Here is a 19,624-nt window from a genome sequence, read left to right on the forward strand (position 1 = left end):
TAGAAAGACTACATCACCATATTACATACATTACACATGCATATGACACACATACTGTATATAGGATATGGATCCTTTTTCTATTGATCGATCGATCATGTGGTCTATAAAATTGTCCAAAAGTGTTGTGGCAGTTCCCGGACAAATTGCAGCCTTTTTTCAAACACAGGATGGTTACTTAGCAGAGAAGTCCGTATCATGTTTCCTTCCCTAGAGTTTCTCCACAGCACTGAGCTGATGTAGAAACTCAAGCAGCTCAGAGTTCTCTGGGAGAGACCCAGAGGCTGTAGGGGTTGGATGGAAACACATGGTTGGCATCATCACTTCTCCCTCTACGGCCTTTATGTGCCCAGTTGAGACAATATATCATATTTAATACCCAACGCTTTCAAAAAGTCATAGGCTTTTTCAGATTTTTTTGCTTCAAAACTGATTCGAACGGGAAAAAGCAACGTGAAATCCCCACGGCAACAGAGACGAAAAACAACCCGAAAAAAATGAAAATCTGGGTGCCTTTCCATTTTCCCCTGCTCTATTTTCCTCGTACGCTGTAAATCTACTTTTATTGTTCCAGCGTGACGCCTCACGATAAAAATCAACAATGTGGGCCATCGGAGAGGTAAAGAAAAGCCCCATTTTCTAAACAGGGAAGACATCATTTTCCAGCCTCAACAACGTGGGGGCCCATTGTGAGCGTTGGCGAGGTTTAGTTTGCGATGATGATGTAACGTGACTCATGGCCCGGCACCGAGGCGGAGAGGGCCTCGGAGCGTACGCCACTCGGGCTTGAGTTGAGTCCAAGTCCCTTCCTCCGTCTCTCCACGCTCCGAGCTGGAGGACGGATTTGAGAGGCGAGGAAGAAGAGAAAAAGTGAAACCTCAAATTCTAAAATTGAATCACTCTGCGCCGTCTGCCAAGCGACCGTGTCACCCGTCTGACAGAGCAGGAGTTCCTGGATGGGATCCCATCCCCGGCCCTACATAGCCCTACAAATGAGTCAGCGGGCTAATGTGATTAAACCTCCAATGGTGAGGCGCTGGAGCAAACTAGGGTCAAAAGACATACACAATCAATTGACTAAAAGTAATTCAACATGAGTGTAAATGAAGTGCATAAATATAATATTCATGGCTAACTCCTTTTTTAAATTTTTTGCCCCCCCCCCCCCCCCCCCCCCCCCATCTTCCTACGAAAGTATCCTGCAAACTAATGATCAAAATGTAGAAAAACATCAGTTTTACACTTTGGCTGTAAATTCGGTCCTCCAGTGAGCTATAGAATGCGTCTACCGTGTTTATACACCTCAGTGGGTTGAAGCCGTAATAAATCTAGGACTGGCTCACAGGGGAGGCTTGTAAATCTCAGATCATCTGGGATTGGTCACCTTCAACTGCTTATATCATCAGAACTAAACGGGCAGAGCATACACTACCTCTGAAACCACCAGGGCAATACAAATGCATGGATAACATCCAGACACACTTAAAGCACAAGGGAACCCAAACTAGTTTTTGTGTCTTAAATGTGGTAAAATGTATCTTATGATCTTCAACATAGTAATCTATGCCATGGTATCACTGTTACTGAAATATCACATCATAAGACGTCATTTAGAGAAAAGACCAGTGAAATCCTATGTATTTGCTTTGTATTGGTCTGTATGAGGGTTACGTTCTTCGGACCCTTATAGTATAACTCCACTGGGTGTGTTTGATTCCGAGAGAAGGTTAGGCTTCACAGAAACGTATAGTTTAACACTACGGTGTGTAGGGATGGTGAAGCCATCTGAGCAGCGGCTTATTCTGATGACCGAGTCCGAGTGGGGGTTCAACTGTTCGGAGCACAGCATCTCACCGCATACAATATTGCTCATTATTCACTTTCTTAGTGTTTGAATTCCTGCTGAAACAGGGGGTTCACTCACAGTTTAATAAACATACATGTCTATTTTATGGTAAACTGTTCCTACTTATATTTGATATTAAACCATACTTATATACTACATAGTTACTTTTATGTATAACTGCTATTATTATAATTGTGCCATCATAATATATCTTCATTAAGCGTTTTTTTGTTGTAATTGAGGCAACCAGAAGAGTGGGTCTTATTATTCTTTAACACTAGAGATGTTCAACAAATCCCCACGATCTGCACATCGAAAACTGGATTGACATCTATAATGTCGTAATCGATAAACAGCATAAACACACCAGAAGATTGCAGAAAGGATGCCTACAGGTACACAAATAGACTGGCATGAATACTGACTCGTACAAAACGCAAACCTAGGCAATAAAGACAGAGACGCCTAGGAAATGTGCATTCAGTGAACCAGGTAAAAAAATCTGTTCATATCTGTTTCATAGATGAATTCCCAAATAGACGGAGTCCAAACACTGCGTACTACCCGGTTCCAGGAATGGACCAAATCAGCCAGGCTATAAACACCCACGCACACAAAACAAACAAAACAAACAAGTCAGTCGAGTTTCTCTGAGGGAAAATTACCACATACACACATCAACACCACTCAGCACATGGAGAGGGGAAGCAAGTTCAGTTGGAACGTTCAGTTGGAATCACAATCATAATGAAGCACATCCACTAGGAACCACATCCATATTGGTGAACAATCATTTTGAACGACTTACATTGAATCACAGCTATTGCTACTTGACAACCGACAAGCCCGGGTAATGACCGGGTCTTAGCAACAGGGCCAGAAAGAAGGACTTCACAGCTCTGTACAAATTGGTAGGACAACAAGGGACTGAACTAAATCAAATTATAACCCCTTCTAAAAAAGTGTTGCGCTCACCTTTTGGTTCCTCTGATTCGACCGCATTTAGAAGTCTGGAATGAGAGAAAAAGAAAGAGAAAGATATAATCGTACTCCCACGGAACAAGAGGGATGACTATACAGTTGGCTGATACAGAATCATAAAAACATAAAATCACATTCCCATTTATGCTTGTGTCATACGTCATCCAACATTTATATACAGAGTCACAGAGACGGACAGATAAGATCACAAAATGCCCCGCTATCAAATCCCTCGCCAGTCTGGCTGGCCCGTGTCTTTTTGGAAACAGCATACATCTTCCTTTCTCCGTGTAAACAAGCAAGCTGCCATGTCTAGCCGCACACCCACTCAGAGATGGATATCCCGAAACATCCATTCACATCTATTCTAGTCACAATGGTCCTTTTGTTACCAGCATCGACCCATGTTGGCAGCGGCAGCCACTTACAATGCTGCCACCAGGCCGACGATGACCACGGCTTCGTTCATCTCCCTGGAACAGGCATTAATATGGATGGACGGCCAGCTGCCGGAGGAGGAGAGGCAGCCATGATGTAATGAAGATGGTGTGGAGGAGGTACAATGCAGGGCCAGGATTGACCGAGGGGGGGGGTCAGGTCAAAGGTCACGGAAGGGGGAAACTGATTGGTCTGAGGACGCCACATGCCCTCGAACCACACGGTGGAGCTTATGTGGTCTGATATCTAGGTCTCTGTGTGTCATTAAGCCTCCCCAGCCTTATCTTCACCTCGAAAGAAATTCCAGGGTTGAACATGATGAATGCCATACATCGATAAGTGTCCCATCTTATTTTAGCAGGAAACACATTTACCAATTTTTTTTGGGTAAGGACACTCTGTGGTTACCATCTTATCCAGGTCAAATGGACTGCATTTAAACTGCAGCCCGTCAAAGCGCTTTTCAATATTGCCAAACATTCACCCATTCATGCGCTCATTAACACAGACGACGGTGTCAACCATGCAGGGCAACAGCCAGCTCATCAGAAGCAGTTAGGGTTATGTGTCTTGCTCAGAGACATCACGACCCTCAGCTAGGAGGAGCCGGGGATCGAACTAGCAACCTACCGGTTACCAGCCAACCCGCTCTACCTCCTGAACCAAATGCCTTCCTACATATTTAAACTACTAACCAAATAATATGGTTAGGACTGGCCGGTCAATATTATCCATATAGTTTCTGAATGCTATTGTGTCGCCATGAAATAAACCTACCGGTCTAATAGTGAAACCAAGCCTCATAGTCACATAATATTTATAGATGTGAAATTCCCGATTTCCGTGATATAAATATTTCAATATGGCCCAGCCCTGAATAAAGTGTGTACGACCAGGCAGTGTGTTGCACCCGGGCCTCGGTCTCAACACCACTAATGAGTGACTTCTTGAGTCCTCCATGGAGGTCTGTCTACAGGGCATCCCCCACGGCGTGTGAAGCGCCCAGGGTCTGAAAACATGCGCGAGCCGGACAGCCACCCCCCTCGGAGACGGTCCCAGGCAACCGGAGGGTCCCTAGCAACCGGAGGGTCCCTAGCAACCGGAGGCTCCGGCGCCGCTTGGTCGACCCCAAACCCGCCATGACTGGCGCCTAAACGGGGAGGGGCTATGCACACGGCATTCTTGCTGCTAAAGCTAACCACGGGGGTGTCACACACACACACACACACACACACACACACACACACACACACACACACACACACACACCCCAACTGAATGTAAAGATAGCACAAGGTGGAAGTCAGAACAGCGAAACAAGAACAAGGAGACTCAACACTTTAAACACACAGAGAAGCCCCCCGTTAAAGCCCCCCGTTATCCTCACACTGTCATAAGGGTTGGGGGATTTCTTGCATTTCATTCCACTTTTGGCCCATCATGGATTTTAACCTTGTAGTAGAGCAACACGCAGCAGAACTATGCAGGGAAGAGGTCCAGAAGGAGGAGTATCACAAACAAAACAAACCACCAGCACTAACATCATTAATACCAATACCGGACAGAGTCTGGCAGTAAACCTTGGTTTGGAATCTGTGACTCATTCGCCGGGACAACAAACTCCAATTCTATGCGATGACTTTTATGAATCCCTTAACTCGTCCCACATGTCCTCTGCGGGGCTCTAGGCCGACTGAAGGTGGGCATCACAGCTCTGGATGGATCTCATTCATATGTCCCCCAACCCACCCAGTAGCTAGATTGATTCACCCTCCAAGTCCATCCACCCACTCATCCTAGACGTGCATTCATATAATCCACCCATCTATCCATTCATCTAACCATCCTTTTATCCATCAAACCATGCATCCATACTTCTACTTTGCAAAGCTTTACGATGGACAAATGCTCTTAATATGCTCTTAATGTCCCTGTGTTTAGCGGTTTGGTTGGATAAGTTATTTCAATCTGGACTAATAAAAGATAAAAGAAAAGAGAAACAACCAAATGGACTCATCCATAACCATTCATGAAAAAGGACTTGCAATGTCCTGACCCAAGCAGAGCATTAAGCTCTGGATGGATGGGGGGGAGCAGGAAGACTCTCCATGCCAGATAAGCCAGCCGACATGACTTGTCATTATAATCCGGAGCAGGAAGACACGCACGCAGGACGCCTGCTTATGAGAGCTATGAGAGTCACGGCCAAACGGCTGGTTTGCCTGTTCGTCACCCATATTAATTATCATGGCGACACAACAATAGATTTTGAAGAATGTCTTTGTTTTGTTTTTTTCAAAGATTTAACCATCTACATGTGTGTCTAATTGTGCATCTGTGTGCAGGAAGAGTCATGTTGAAGAATATAATATTTGTTATGTTTTATTCAGTATAAATGAACGTACTAATTCAGTTAAATGAAATAAATGCTTTATTTGGAAAACGTTTATTTTGGAATGCTTTGTTTGCAGCTTTGAGCCTTCATATGTAAACCCTGGTTTTGTTTAACTCCATGTTACTTTTAACCATAAACATCAACCTTTCACCACACATGCTCATTCAATCTGTGGTCGGCCTGGGGCAACTCATTGTGTGGTCCACTCATTGTTCTTTAATCAAAGGCCTGTCCTTACAGAGACTGACTCATGCTTTAACACGCAGGTCCTCATTTGCTCTGACAAGATGGGTAGCATGAAGCAAATACAATAACATGTCATAACAGCCCGCCTCCGATACCTGATAGAGAGTGTGTGTGTGTGTGTGTGTGTGTGTGTGTGTGTGTGTGTGTGTGTGTGTGTGTGTGTGTGTGTGTGTGTGTGTGTGTGTGTGTGTATATATATAGAGAGGGCGGAAAGGGGTTCACTGTGCATGTAGCTGGTGTCAATATAGCCATTAAACAACAAAGTGGGGAAATTGTGCAATTATGCTGCAAGCGAATTTATACGCACAAACACAAGTTGCCAAGCTTTCATTAGCAAACAAATTGAGGATGTTACGCAATGCCTTCAGGTAACAGCTTTTGTAATTTGGCTCTGTTTGCTCTCTCCACACACACACACACACACACACACACACACACACACACACACACACACACACACACACACACACACACACACACACACACACACACACACACACACACACACACACACACACACACACCATTTGTTATGGTCATTAGAATAAAATAATAAAATATTAGAATCAACATTATTACATCACATTGTGGTTCATTGAGCGCAGGGCATGAACATTTTGCAGCAAGGATGGGTTGAGGCACATTCAACATTACCAACAATCCCTTCTGCTCCTTTAATCTCATGTTCTCAACTCTGTCCTCCCGCGCTAGGGGTTGTCATCCTGACTAGACATGACAGGCTATTTTTAGCCCCCCCCCCCTCCCCCCCCCCCCCCCCTCCCTCTCTCTCTCTCAAAACATGAACTCTAAAAAACAGTAAAAGGACATTTTTAGATGCAAAGATGCAAATTGATGGTTTGGGCTTCCACAAGTGTGCAGAGTCCAGGGTGTTCAAGCTGACCAACATGGAGGACCTGCTTCCCAACAGAAAATAATCAGTCCTCCTCTCCTCCAAAGACCATTATGGAAACGTTAGACCTGGGTCTGATGCCTCTAAATATGGCCTCATTAGACACCTCCTACTCATTTATACCGAGCAATATATGTCCCTTATGTCCAACTCCAGGTTTTGGAAGAAGTATGTTGTCTTTGGTGACCACTACATTCCTGTTGGGGAGGGGCATAGACCAAAATGAAGATGGGTATGTATATATTTTTCATGCATACAAGTAGAAATGTACCCACCTGCTATGAGATGAAATCCTGATGCTCTTGGTAGTCTCCGATTGACAGCTTAAATGCCCTTCAGGTTTCCCCTCAGTGCTTCCCCCTGTGTCCTCGGAGGATCCACTGCTTCCCTGATCCACCGGCTCCGTCGCTTTGCCCCGGTGGGCGCTCCTGCTGTAGCTCTGCTCCGATTCGCTGATCTCCAGCTTCTCCGCGTCCTTGCCCATCGAGAAGTGTATCTCTGACGGCTCGGGTGCCTTCCGTTCCCGGCGGGTGTATTTGGGCGTGCAGTCCTCCATGTTGCCATAGCGCTCGGCCAGCGCCTTCCTCCGCTCCGCTTTGTAGCGGGCGATCCGGTCGGCTTTGGTCTCTAGGGTGGAGCTCTGCAGGGTATCCACACCCTCCATCTTTAAAAAAAATTTACCCTCGAGAGGTCAGAGGTAAACTATCCCCTTTGCTGAATCAAATGCAGAAGAACAACAAAGCGGACTTTCTTGCTGCTTGCTTTGACCGGTCGTCTTCAGTGTAACCCCCCGGCGGCCCTAGAGTCGACAGCAGCCTCACTCAGTCGGCATCATCCCCGTGCTATGGGGAACAGGGAAAAGAAGACAAACGGGATTAGTTATAACATAACGTGATGTGATGTACTTTCAGAGGCCATAACCAAACATTCCAACAATGGCAGATTCAACCCTGCTCTCTCTGGAGGCAGGAGCTCAGGGGAGGTCGATCACAGCAGACGAGATGGAACCTGTATCGCTGGGGAGTTGGATCTATGCCCGGGCATTTAGAAAAATAACACAGATGTGGCTCACAAACCTCCCCCTCCACCCACCCCACCCCCTCCACCCACCTACCCCCACCCACGACTGAGCCTGATGTCAGCCAACAAACTAGGAGGAGCTGAGCTTTCCCTGGAGCTGGCAGGCTGACCGCCGCAGTGAGACGGGTCTGTAACACTCAATCACAGTCTCCTGCTCCGTCCACTCACTGGGGAAGGAGCCCAGCGGCCTGGAGGGAGAAGCTGCAGCAGCCTTCACTCACCAAACTCTTAAGCCCATTCTCTTTGTTATTTTACAATTAATTACAATGAGGGCATTTAGCAGACGCTTTTATCCAAAGAGACTTACATCAGTTAATACACACATTGACACACCGACGGCAGAGTCAACCATGCAAGGCGACAGCCAGCTCGTCAGGAGTTGTTAGGGTTAAGTGTCTTGCTCAGAGACCCCTCAACACTCAGCTAGGAGGAGCTGGGGATCGAAATAGCAACCTTCGAAATGGGCCCATGGGCCCATTTTGTGTGTATTCACAATTTTATTTTTGACTGAAAAGATTTCCATTTCCATGTCCCTTTCCACATAGAGCTTCGCCCTCGAGGAAAAACCTAAAATAATAATGTTCTTTTTGTTTGTTTTTAAGATGGAAAATAAACGGAATGCAATAAACATATGGTACATATGTGTTGCGATTCATGGGCTGCAATTGCGAACCCATAAAAAATGTGACCACATTTGAGAGTGGCTATAAAGCATATGCATGCATGGTTTAACTCTCTCACTCCGTGCAATGTAAAGTGCATGCATTGGCTTTCCCTGAAATCCATCTCCAAACTCAAACAGAGCTCACAGCGGGTTGGACCCCCGAACTAATGGATTGGGGGGGAGGGGGGGGGGGCATGAAGGTGTACAGGGGCTGTGTGTTTATACAAGCATCAGGGGGTGAGGGAGGGGGGGGGGGGGGGGGGGTACATACTGGGTACGGTGGGCCCTTGGAGATTGCTTCCGTGAAGCGTATTAAAAATATATTATAATAATAATAATAATACAGCAGATTTACGATCTCAACATTCAACTGCTGCCAGATGTTAGGGGTGGAGGGGGTGACAGTGGGGGGTGTGTAGTGTGGAGACCGCCAATGGGAGGGAGTGAAGGAGGCAGAGAGGAGATGAAAGCAGATTGGAGGGAAGGGAGAGAAGGCAAAGCAGTGGATGAGCTCACTCCACCAAAACGTGCTTTTCTGGCACCGTGACGTCGTGACCGCCCGCTGGGCCATAAAACACCAGCCCAGAATCTCCGAGTCCCTATAAAAATATGGCTTTGAAATGATAGACAGGAATCCAGTGTATGGTGTGTGTTTATGCGTTTAGCTTGACCTTACCCTGCAGCTTTTATCTCGACACAACAGAGGCAACCCGATGTTCAGTATTGCATATAAGGCAACACAACTCTAGATCAAGTTAACAATTTGGCCAGGGACCTATGGATTCAGGCTTTTAGTCACTGACAGCAAATACATAAAGAAAGACCAAGTTTGGTGTCGAAAGAAACTTGAATCATTCTGTCAATTTCACGGTCTACTTCAGTTGAAAGGGTGACGGACAAAAACACAAATGCTCTACCTTATTCATTGGGGAACACAAGAACTAGAAGAATACAGACAACTGTGCACAAACATCAAGCCCAACCTTTAATAGGAGAAACTCGCTGGGCTGATGAACCCTTGATGAAGCAACCGTCCAAGACGTCAATCACAAACGATATGCGGCGCAACCACACTAGGGACCTTTTCATAAAGGCACCAAAGCCCATAAAAAAAAAAGAACAAACATTGTTATCTCCAACACCGACCCCAAAGCAAGTATCAAAAAGATTGCCTCATGAAGTCTGAATAGTGCAAAGGATTCCTGGAGATCCAATATTGCACATGGCCTCGCGTAGAAGATGACCTTTAAAATTAGTTTCTTAATACGCTTTGTGTTGAGTGACAGAGTTGTAAAGCCACACTAAAAAAGGCATTTTGCTTTGGGGGAATTCTACTTCTCTTTCTACTCCTAAACAGGAGGGAACGAGTGAAAACATGTTGGGCCAAAAGGACTCCATGATGCTCACTGCTAACCTCTCGGCAACGAGTGGCCAGGGAACACCTACCAACTTCCAGTTGGATTTTAGTTTTGTTTTTTCATAATGTTTCTATGACTCACTCCTCTCCGTGACCTTTGAGGGCAGCCCGGTGTTCGAGAGGAAACTAATCGCCTCGGCTCTCAGCGCAACATAGATCTCCAAAGAGAGTTCGCTGACGGAGGAACTATACTCACAGAGAAAACACGATGGTTCAACAGCTCTCTGCATTATGTGGTGGGGGTCTGATGTTACACCACACCACACCACAGGAATACCAGGGCTTGTGGCATTTTTCAAGTGACATTACACCGTCATTCAGAGAAGCTCCAAAAATCCATTGTTTTTTCCTTTTTGTGCAGAATGATATGTCTTTGTATGTTGTACGTCCTGGCACTTAAAAATAGTACTTACATGAAGTTGTGTAGCATCTTATCCTAGCTAGCTTCGTTGTGTATGGGGAATGGGTCAACCTAACTATTGTTAGTGCTTAGCACTTATTCTATGAACATCCTTACTGTACAGACAGCGATACATAGATTTTCCTTCTTCTGACAAATGTACTTCTGTAATTCGCTTGGGATAAAAGCGTCTGCTAAATGCCCTAAACGTAAATGTAACGTCATTCAATAATAGATTTGAAAAGAAAAACAAACAGTAAAATGCCTTGCTGTTGCTCCGAGACATTTAACCAGCTCTCTCACATTAGGAACAGAAACCATCAAGGACAAATAAACAAAACGGGTACTTGTTTCCGACTTCTCTTGACCTTGGACTGCCCTTAGAGAGCCATCATCTGCCTCGAAAGGAAGCCCTGTTTCAACAACGGCCAAGTGTGGCACTTCCTGTGTCCGTCCCCCGCCCGCCATATCCTCTTACACAAACCTAATCACGTGATTGTTGTCAAATGAATCAGGATCGCTCGTAATTTAGCAATAGGGTGCGGCGTGCGTGTAGGTTTCTCAGGAAGGGGTCGGAGTTCCTGGATGGTGCTGGGAAGTGTGTGCAGGGTTTCTGCTGGGGGTTCAAAGACCGCGTTTCCTCTGACCGAATAGCCAGCTGTGGAACTCCCTTGCGCTCATGTTTTCTTGTACTCTGATTTCTTTCCAAACAAAGAACACCTGATTTTGTTATGATCTCTTTCTCCTTCTCTCGAGGGGGAAAAAAATCTCAACAAAGAAGATTGCAACATGTCTTGTGTTACCAAACACTGGAAATCTGTGTACTACAAAATGCGTCACTTAAATCCTTGATTATTCTCCTTTGTGTGGCTGATTTCACACGTGGCTCAACAAAGCAGTGGAGGGGCGGGGCTGATGCTTGAGAACATCCTCTGATTCACACAGACCTTTCGGGATCCATTTGTTTCATCGTACAATTGGATTTTCCCAGAGCACAGCAACATTACTGCGACTCATTTTAATGGGCTTTTAAGGATGCAGTATATATAACTGCACTATAGGTCACAAGTCCATCACTCCGACGGAAACGTGAGCACTTATTGAAATTACATTGAGGATGGTAGAAATAATAATCAATAAATAAAAGGGATAAAGCCGGCATTGTTCTTCAAGTCACTCTGAGCTCTGCTCCAAGCGGGACCCAGCTCAGACAGGAAGTTGCCCCGCGGGACAAAATGCTGATCTGCAGTCTGTTGGTCGGGATGTTTCGGCAGAACTTGCTCACACATGAGTGTAGAGCAGGAATGCTGGGTTATACTGCCCTAAGTCAAGAGACACTGGATAGAGCTCAGAAAGGTTAGGAGGGTGGGGTGCCAGTCACAGAAACATTTTTACTGGTGTGATTTGAAAAAGCAAGGCAGCAGAGAGGAGAGGCTGAACAAAAACAAATAGCCAGAGGCTATTGATCGGTGAAACACATTTCCTTTCAATAAATCAGCCCAGAGACACCCTTAATTCACTGCCTTGATTGCAGGGGCCGATGCACTAATGCCACAAAGAATGACCTAGCCCCAAGAATTGTTGACAATTGTGGTGTCCCTCCTTCACAACAGGTCAATAACAATGTCAGGAAAAGGGGTCAAGAAATTCATAACTCCGCTTTCAAGAGAATATACCAATTGTTTAAACATCAATTATTTCCTGCCAGATGTTTGTTTACGTATTTATATGAGTATATATGCTGCAAGTGTATAGAAAAATATTTTGATAAAGTGGATAAAAAACAATTGTGTGTCCGTAAATGTACATACAGTGCTTCATCTCACACGATCAGGAAAAGCAATTAAAGAGGGTTACCAGTCTGGTCTTTGACGACAGGTTGGGATAGTAAAAACCAAAGCTGGGAGATCCAAATAAAGCTGGTGCAGTAAGAGTTTGAACAGCCACGCTTGTGCCCACAGAGAGGAGACTGGGGCCAAATCCTGACACACAGACCTCTTCTCAGAGGGAGGTGGAAACTTTACTGACCTGTAAATACGAGCAGACGCTGCACTAAGGGCACAAAACCTATAACTACAGTAAAGCAAAGTCAAACGCCACATGGCCAGGCTCTCCAACCTCCCGTTTGAATACCCTTCTTGTTATTGAAAGGATTTCACAATCAGAACAGACAGTGGGTCACCCTTATTTTAAGGTTTTCTTAACGGAAAATATATACATTTACTTCCATCTCTTTGGACACAACCGATTCATGTCAACTGGAGCTATCTGGTCTCTCTTGCAAAAGAGTTTCACAACCTCAGTGAGGCTCACCTGAATAAATACTGGATAAATAAACAAACACCATGTTGTCAAGACAAATGAGCCAGTTGCTGTGCCTCACCCAACATCACAATCAAGCAAAAACACCAAACTCACCTTTACATCGCAACTAAAAAGAACGGCGATTCCTCTTCAGTCGTTAAACTCTGACAACTACTCTACCTTGTTCTTTCAGATGTTTGGAATACCGGCCACCTTTGTGCCAGGTCATGTGCCCCTTGGAACGGCAGGCGATAGGCTCGACTTCAGCCCGGGTCATCAGCCCATTTAATCCAATAAACCCTGCCTCGACTTCTTCATGAGCCAAACTCACAGCATATCCATCGCTTTGGAAAGACTCCACGTTACAGATGGTGTGTTATCAACCGACTGGGTCAGTTTAACCGCAGAGTCATTTAGAGATGGTTTCTATCAAAAGCCCCTTAGGTGTTCAGATACATGTCATTAAGGAGGTAGGGACTAGGGGCATCCTGCCCAACGACGCCTACATCATTCAAACAATGGCAATAGAATCAAGTACCTCTGGGTGTCAAACAGCCCGACCACAACACTATCCTTGACCCCATGCTGGTTTCAGAGCTCGTTCAGTGAGTCACTGTCTGGCTGAGGCTGTGAGGGCTCTGCCTGGAAGCATGGCCAGAATAAAGAGGTATTTAAAAAAAAAAGAAGATATTTTCAGAGCATTTCAAGACTCTCCCCTCTGCTGAGGAGGATTGTAGAATAAAGCTATAACTGGAGTAACCGTCCAGAGTAAAAGTATCCAACTCCCACCCCTCCCTCCAGGCCCTCATTAAGCCCAACACCATCCACCTTGAAGTTGAGGTAATAGTTGAGGGAGAGAGCTGCCTCAGTTCTTTATAACACAGGGTGCGGTGTTACATCGATTCATTTGAAAAAAGGGCATTTTTACCGTTAGTACAAGAAAACAAGCATCACATGACATCTCACCACACACAATGAGAGAGTACTTCAAGGACTGGTACTAATAGAGCAACTATCACGAATATCCAGTACGAGTTACAACAGAGGGGAGACTAGATAGAGCGAACAAGCAGTAACACGATAGAGAGTGGGAGAAGGGGCCTGGGTGTGAGTGTGTGGCCGAAGGTCTCTGGGGGGCCAAGTGGGCCCCCAACCTAATGAGGCAGAGTCAGTCGCGGAGGAGGGGGCCAAGACATGAGCTTCGGTCTAACACACACACACACACACACACACACTTTACCAGAAGTCCATCTATGAGAGGTTAACATAACACCAACCCCCCCCCCCCCCCCCCCAGAGGCTGACATGAATGTTCCTGAGATGTCGTTGGTATGAACATCTCCCACACTGACTTGAGGCATTAAACTAACTTTTCTGGGTCTGTTTGGTTTTAGCTCTGTTATTGACTTCAGAAGGCACTTTGTTGAAGTGTGTCATCTCTAATGATCTCTTCTGCTCTCCCTACCAAGTGTACCGTTACTCTCGCTGCAATGCACACTCAAGTTGTTTGGACAACCATGCTGCACTCTAGTTTTGTACAGCAATACCAATTGTAATCTTTGATTGCTCTTAGCATCACTTGAAAGGATTTGACACAATTTATATTATATTTGAGTGGGTAGACTGTGAGTGCACAAGATGTGACAGAGATGAAACGATTTATGTCGCTACTGGAAAGTGTGTTGCTTCGAAAATATAAAAATGTCTGCCCGGGACTATCTGTTTGCACCATTCAGAAGGAGTCATTAAATGTGACTTAGGGGGAAAAACGAACACACACGCACACTCGCATACAAACACACACACAGGAGTAAAAACGTAGTCCATCAAGTATAATGATATGGACAGAAATAATTTTTTCCCACTGTGTTGGCTTCACAAACACAAAACCACAAACCCTGTTTGGCTCTCTGACTGCTACACGAATCACAGCTGCCGGAGATTGAGAGACCGAGAGGAAGGGAGTGGTTTTATGTGTTTATCCAGCGAGCAAATCACAAGCATAATGTACATACAGAGAGTTTTCTGCACACACAAAGGCACACACTTTGATTCCCAATAGATAGCTGTAGTAGTCTAACCACATGCAGGCACGAGACGTTGGAGGCTCCACAACCAGCTTTAGCCAAATCACTTGGTGCTGCTTAAACTATAGCTAGCTCAGCTATGGCTAACATAAACACACTGGGGTCAAAGTGAAACTCATGTGTTCAGCAGCACCATATGCGCCGTCTGTTTGAAGACACTTTTCAATCAATACCAGACGACGAAGAGAATGTATGATAACAAGCTAGCTCAGTCACCAAGAATGGGGTGAAAAGACCCATAACAAAAAAAGCTGATGTCTTGTTTTCTCAACCATTTACTTTATTTTCATACATTTACCTGCAGCCTTGAGACTTATTTAACTACATCCTAATTCCTCTGTTTACAGTTTAGAATCCAGTTTGTTTCTCTTAAAGTCTCAACCTACCAAAAGGAATCATGACAGAAAATAACTTTGGGTTAAACATAATCAACAATATGATTGCTCTGTTTACGATTTAGTACAATCATGGTTTCCGTATGATTAGCGGAAAACTGTTCAGAGAATTGGATGGTTTCAACCTAAAAAGAAACAGTATTATTTATGCGTGTGCTTTTTGCAGTTGCTAATTTGTAGATTTACTTTTTTGGCTCTTGTACAAGGTAAAATTAAAAAAAAATTATAATCAGATTATGATTTTATATCTAAGAAATTGCAGTACTGTTTGATTTGTGTGAATTATTGTTATAGTGTGGATTTGAACTACCGAGGAAGCATAGACTCCTATAGAAAATAACCCAATCAAACTTCTTGGCAACGACTTATCAGCAAGGACTTAAGAGAAGACCTGGTTCAGGTCCATACCCCTGGGACTTAATTACCTTAAGGCCTGACGACGTAGAGGGAGAGAGTCAAAGAGAGAGACCAAGAGAGACCAAGAGACAGCAAGACAGAGACCCTATTTAAGGAACACGATGAGTCATCAAAAGTGTGAGAAAGAGGTCACAATGTCTTTGCCTACTTCCTGCCTTTCGTTTAATTCTTTCCTCACACTGTGATAATAGACACAGGGAGATGCAGAGACCGTGTGCATGAGAGAGAGACAGACAGTGAGCTACAGAGACACGCACTGAAATACAGCGAGGGAGACAGAGAAGGCATTCAGTATGGAACAGGACGTAGGGATTATAGAGGTCTGCAAAGGATAGATGCGTCAAAAAAACTGCAGAGCGAGATACGAGACAAATGAGTGAGGAGACAAACCTCTGACTCATCGGTTCCCCCCCCTACCCCCCTCTCCACGCCCCCTCCATCCTCACTCTCCATGGTCCCCTTCTACTTAACAGTCTTGTGGGGCAGACACCATCTGGGCGAATGGGATTGGGCCTATGGGGGCATCAGGTCATTAGAGCGGGGAGGGGGGGGGGGGGAATGGGGAGATTCAGTATTAACGGCAGAGTCAAACATTTACGACCCAGACAGACAAGCCTTAAGCCCTGTCTGACTGTTTCATTTGGTAACTGGGAAAGGCAGCGGGAGTGGGATTGGACAGGAGATAGAGATAATGCTAAACATGGGGATCAGGCAGCTGTGGAGTTTGGGGTGAAAGGTTCTGTGTTTGGGCCCAAATGTCTGCAGAGTACCTTCAGGCCTCCTAGAGCGAGATGCCCTCCCTGGTCCTTAAAGACACCCATCTTAAAAAGATTAGATGGCAGTCGCTTTGAAGAGAACTGAACACAATAGTTCTACTCTCTAATCAATTTGTTCTGTCGAGACAAAATAAGAAAACCTGGAACAAATGTGATGGAGAGGGTTTAGTACCGTTTAGATACTGCCTAGGTCCCATGTGCCTCCCGGGACTTTTTTTAAAAAGTGCTTCAAAAATGTACTTTTTGAAAGCCTTCTCACATTTTGCGGCAGGATACTGCAACAAATAAAAAGGTGTTCACCTCCACCACCTCACCTGGAAGACATTAAGATCTACACACATTTAAAATCTCCTCTGCAAGTGTAACCACATGTTGTGTGGTGTTTCAAACGTGAACCTGTACGTGTTCCAAACCCGCTGTGGGTCTCGAGGCGAGGAGGACTACTTCACCATATTGAGTGTCAGCGCTGGACCCTATCCACGCTAACCGCTAGCACTATTTGTAAATATGTCTTAGCGGAGATTAACCCGCGGTTGACTCCGAGAGCTTCCCCCGGGGGGGTTGCTGTCGGACCTGCTGTTCCATCGCACACACCCCCCCCCCTCCCTCCCCCCTTCTTAATGTCAATATTTGTACTGTAAACGCCACTAGCGAGCAAGCGTTCAACATCAGGGCCTGCTTAAGGCAGAGGAGAGAGAGTGATTGATGACAGACTATTTGCTTTAGGACACTTCTTTACAGCAAAGTGTTGGATTGAATTTGAAGCATTGATAATGGAAAGACACCGGCAGCGATTAACCAAGCATATGAGACAACGGGTGTACATGATTCTTAGAGGGAATTTTTCAAATCGTAGTTAGTAACAATAAAGGAAACAAAGGAGAGGGGGAACATCATTGTGGAGAGTTTAGGATTGACCATGGCTGAAGCAAGCAATGGTGGGAGAGACCAAGTTAATCTGCAGTACACTATGGGGTAAAGTGGAATCTACACATCAAAAGACGTCAGGAGATTGGCATGGCCTCAGTATCATACTTCGTTGCTACAGTGGCAATGCAAATTCAAAATCTTTACCCATTTTAATTAGAGAGAGGAAGGGAAACATCTCTAGGTGCAAGGTGAATAAAAATGCCTAGTAATTATATAACAAGTTTTATATCATTTCTAACATTTTATGCTACCATTTCATTTAATATGTCCACGAAAACGAGGGGGAGATAATTGGAAGGAATACAGAAAAGAGAGGGAGGAATAATTTATGGAACGACTATCAATATTTACTCATTTGGGAAACTCTTAATCTGAAGCAACTTCTGGCGCATACAGAGACAGGTCCTTTAAAGGAGCAGGTGGGAGTTCTGGCAACTTGCTGTTGTTTGAGGTAGAACGCAAACGTCAGGATCAATCCAGAGAAACCCAACATGTGTGTTGGGTTTGAAGTTTCCCCTGTAGTTCCAGCATGGTAATTTAATGAATTGATAAATTCATTAAAAAAAAAAAGGGACTGTACGAATCAGAAATTCTTTCTCATTCCTTCTCCTGCTCTTCTGACACCCTTGGCCGGTATTGAACTGTAGCCTGCTGAAGCTTGTGCATTGAGAGCTTCCTGGCATGATACAATTACAATAATTAAGAACTGTTTTATAATCATGACTAAACGCAAGCTATCAACTGAAAATGGGAGCAGTGCGAGTTGATCAGTTTTTCAGTTAAATTACAACCTGTTCTTATATTGTACATTTAAAGTAACTGATGTATACGTAGGTCGTTTCAACTACCCCACAGCAGGGACAATGCTTTTATACCAGCCAGTCCCTAGTACCTCACCACCTTAGAAATAACTAGTGATAGATTGGATACACAAATGCATTTATTACAGCCAAAATGGATGCACCATGAGACAAGTGTACTTTTCCTGACTGTATAAGCTCATCTTCTAGTCATGCCTCGTTCCAATTCCCCATGGCCTCCTTCTGAACACTACAGACCACCAGCGGCCACCACAGCAGCATGCTAGCTGTCAGACCAGCAGAGCAGTGAGACCCTCAATAAGAGAGGAATGAGGAGGTTTGACGGGGGGTTCTTGTGAGGACGATCCAGAAGCTTGTGGCGTGTCATCGCCTTCAGCTCGAGGTGCCCCGCCTTGGTACAGGCTGGAGTGTACAGAGAAGCATTTACAAAGAACAGCTGTACTGTTTGCCTTCAGCCGTCCATGGAACAAGGGCTGGAGAATTATCCTGGAGGGGACTTTGAATCTTGTGGCTTTTTGCCCTTAATTATATTCTTAAGTCAGGGTGGTGGTATTAATGAAGACATCCTGGATGCCCTTCTGTTTGTATCCTTCTATGGACACATACTGAGACCAGTAGGGATTGTGTAATACAAGGGCAGTACCACGAAAAACACCAAAACAAGTAGATGCAGGCACACACACTCTGTACACCCCTATCAGTTGCGGCACGAGTTGAGATAGCAAAGTGGGAGAAGAAAATGGTGTTCAAAGGGATAATGGCCTTATAAGGCCCTACTTAACAAGCACAGTTTTGTTTTTCAAGGTTTTGTGTAGAAGGAAAGTCTTAGCTCAATTTGCTTGCGTGCTCAAAGTGCATAAATGGAAGTGAAGTCAAGTCAAGCATTCTATAAAGGCTTGCAGCCTTTATTTAAACTCTTGTTTTGTACGGAATTCTTTACCTTGTAGGCACAAAATAAGTGTTTTTGGTTACCTATAGGAAGGAACGTTTTAAGAGGAATGTTAAACATCCCTGCATTATCTCCAGATGGCCTCTGACAAGACTTAACCACGGAGCAGTCCAAGGCAATATGTAAAGTCAGCCTTATCCACAGTGGACCTCTTTAATCCACAGTAGACCTCCTCTCCCCCTCTCCCCCAGTGTTGAGCAACAAGATAACAGCCAAGGCAACCCTACCTCGCCTGGCCCTTCAGCTGACATTAGCTGTTCCCGCTAAGGGAGATAACGCTAACATGCAACACCTGGATGACCCGCACAGCCACAATGGAGGCCCTGTCGTTTTGTTTGAGGTCGCAACAGGGGCCGCAGAGAGCATTAGATAAAGCAAAACATAAGTATGTGTTTAGGTAAAGGACACACTGGAAAAGAAGCAAGGTTTATGATTGGGTTGGAGCCTCCCTCTTCCACTGCTGACCTTGTGTATGTTATCCAAAACAGAAACCTGATTCCTGAACAATTGGTATTTGCGTGGGCATTTCTGTGTGAATTCAGGTTCCAAGGGCAAATGCACATTACCG

At 44.9% G+C, this 19,624-nt stretch overlaps 1 protein-coding gene across 1 annotated transcript in view; it reads right to left on the reverse strand.

The window, feature by feature from the left end:
• Nucleotides 1-7,480, reverse strand: part of svild (supervillin d) — a 45,425-nt gene extending 37,945 nt beyond the window's left edge. Inside the window, exon 1 of the mRNA XM_056577728.1 lies at nt 7,092-7,480. Within this exon, the coding sequence (XP_056433703.1) occupies nt 7,092-7,480 (389 nt within the window). The remainder of the gene's footprint in view (nt 1-7,091) is intronic.
• Nucleotides 7,481-19,624: the final 12,144 nt, after the last annotated feature.

Source organism: Gadus chalcogrammus, chromosome 18 (assembly GCF_026213295.1).
Source record: "Gadus chalcogrammus isolate NIFS_2021 chromosome 18, NIFS_Gcha_1.0, whole genome shotgun sequence".
Classification (NCBI taxonomy): domain Eukaryota; kingdom Metazoa; phylum Chordata; class Actinopteri; order Gadiformes; family Gadidae; genus Gadus; species Gadus chalcogrammus.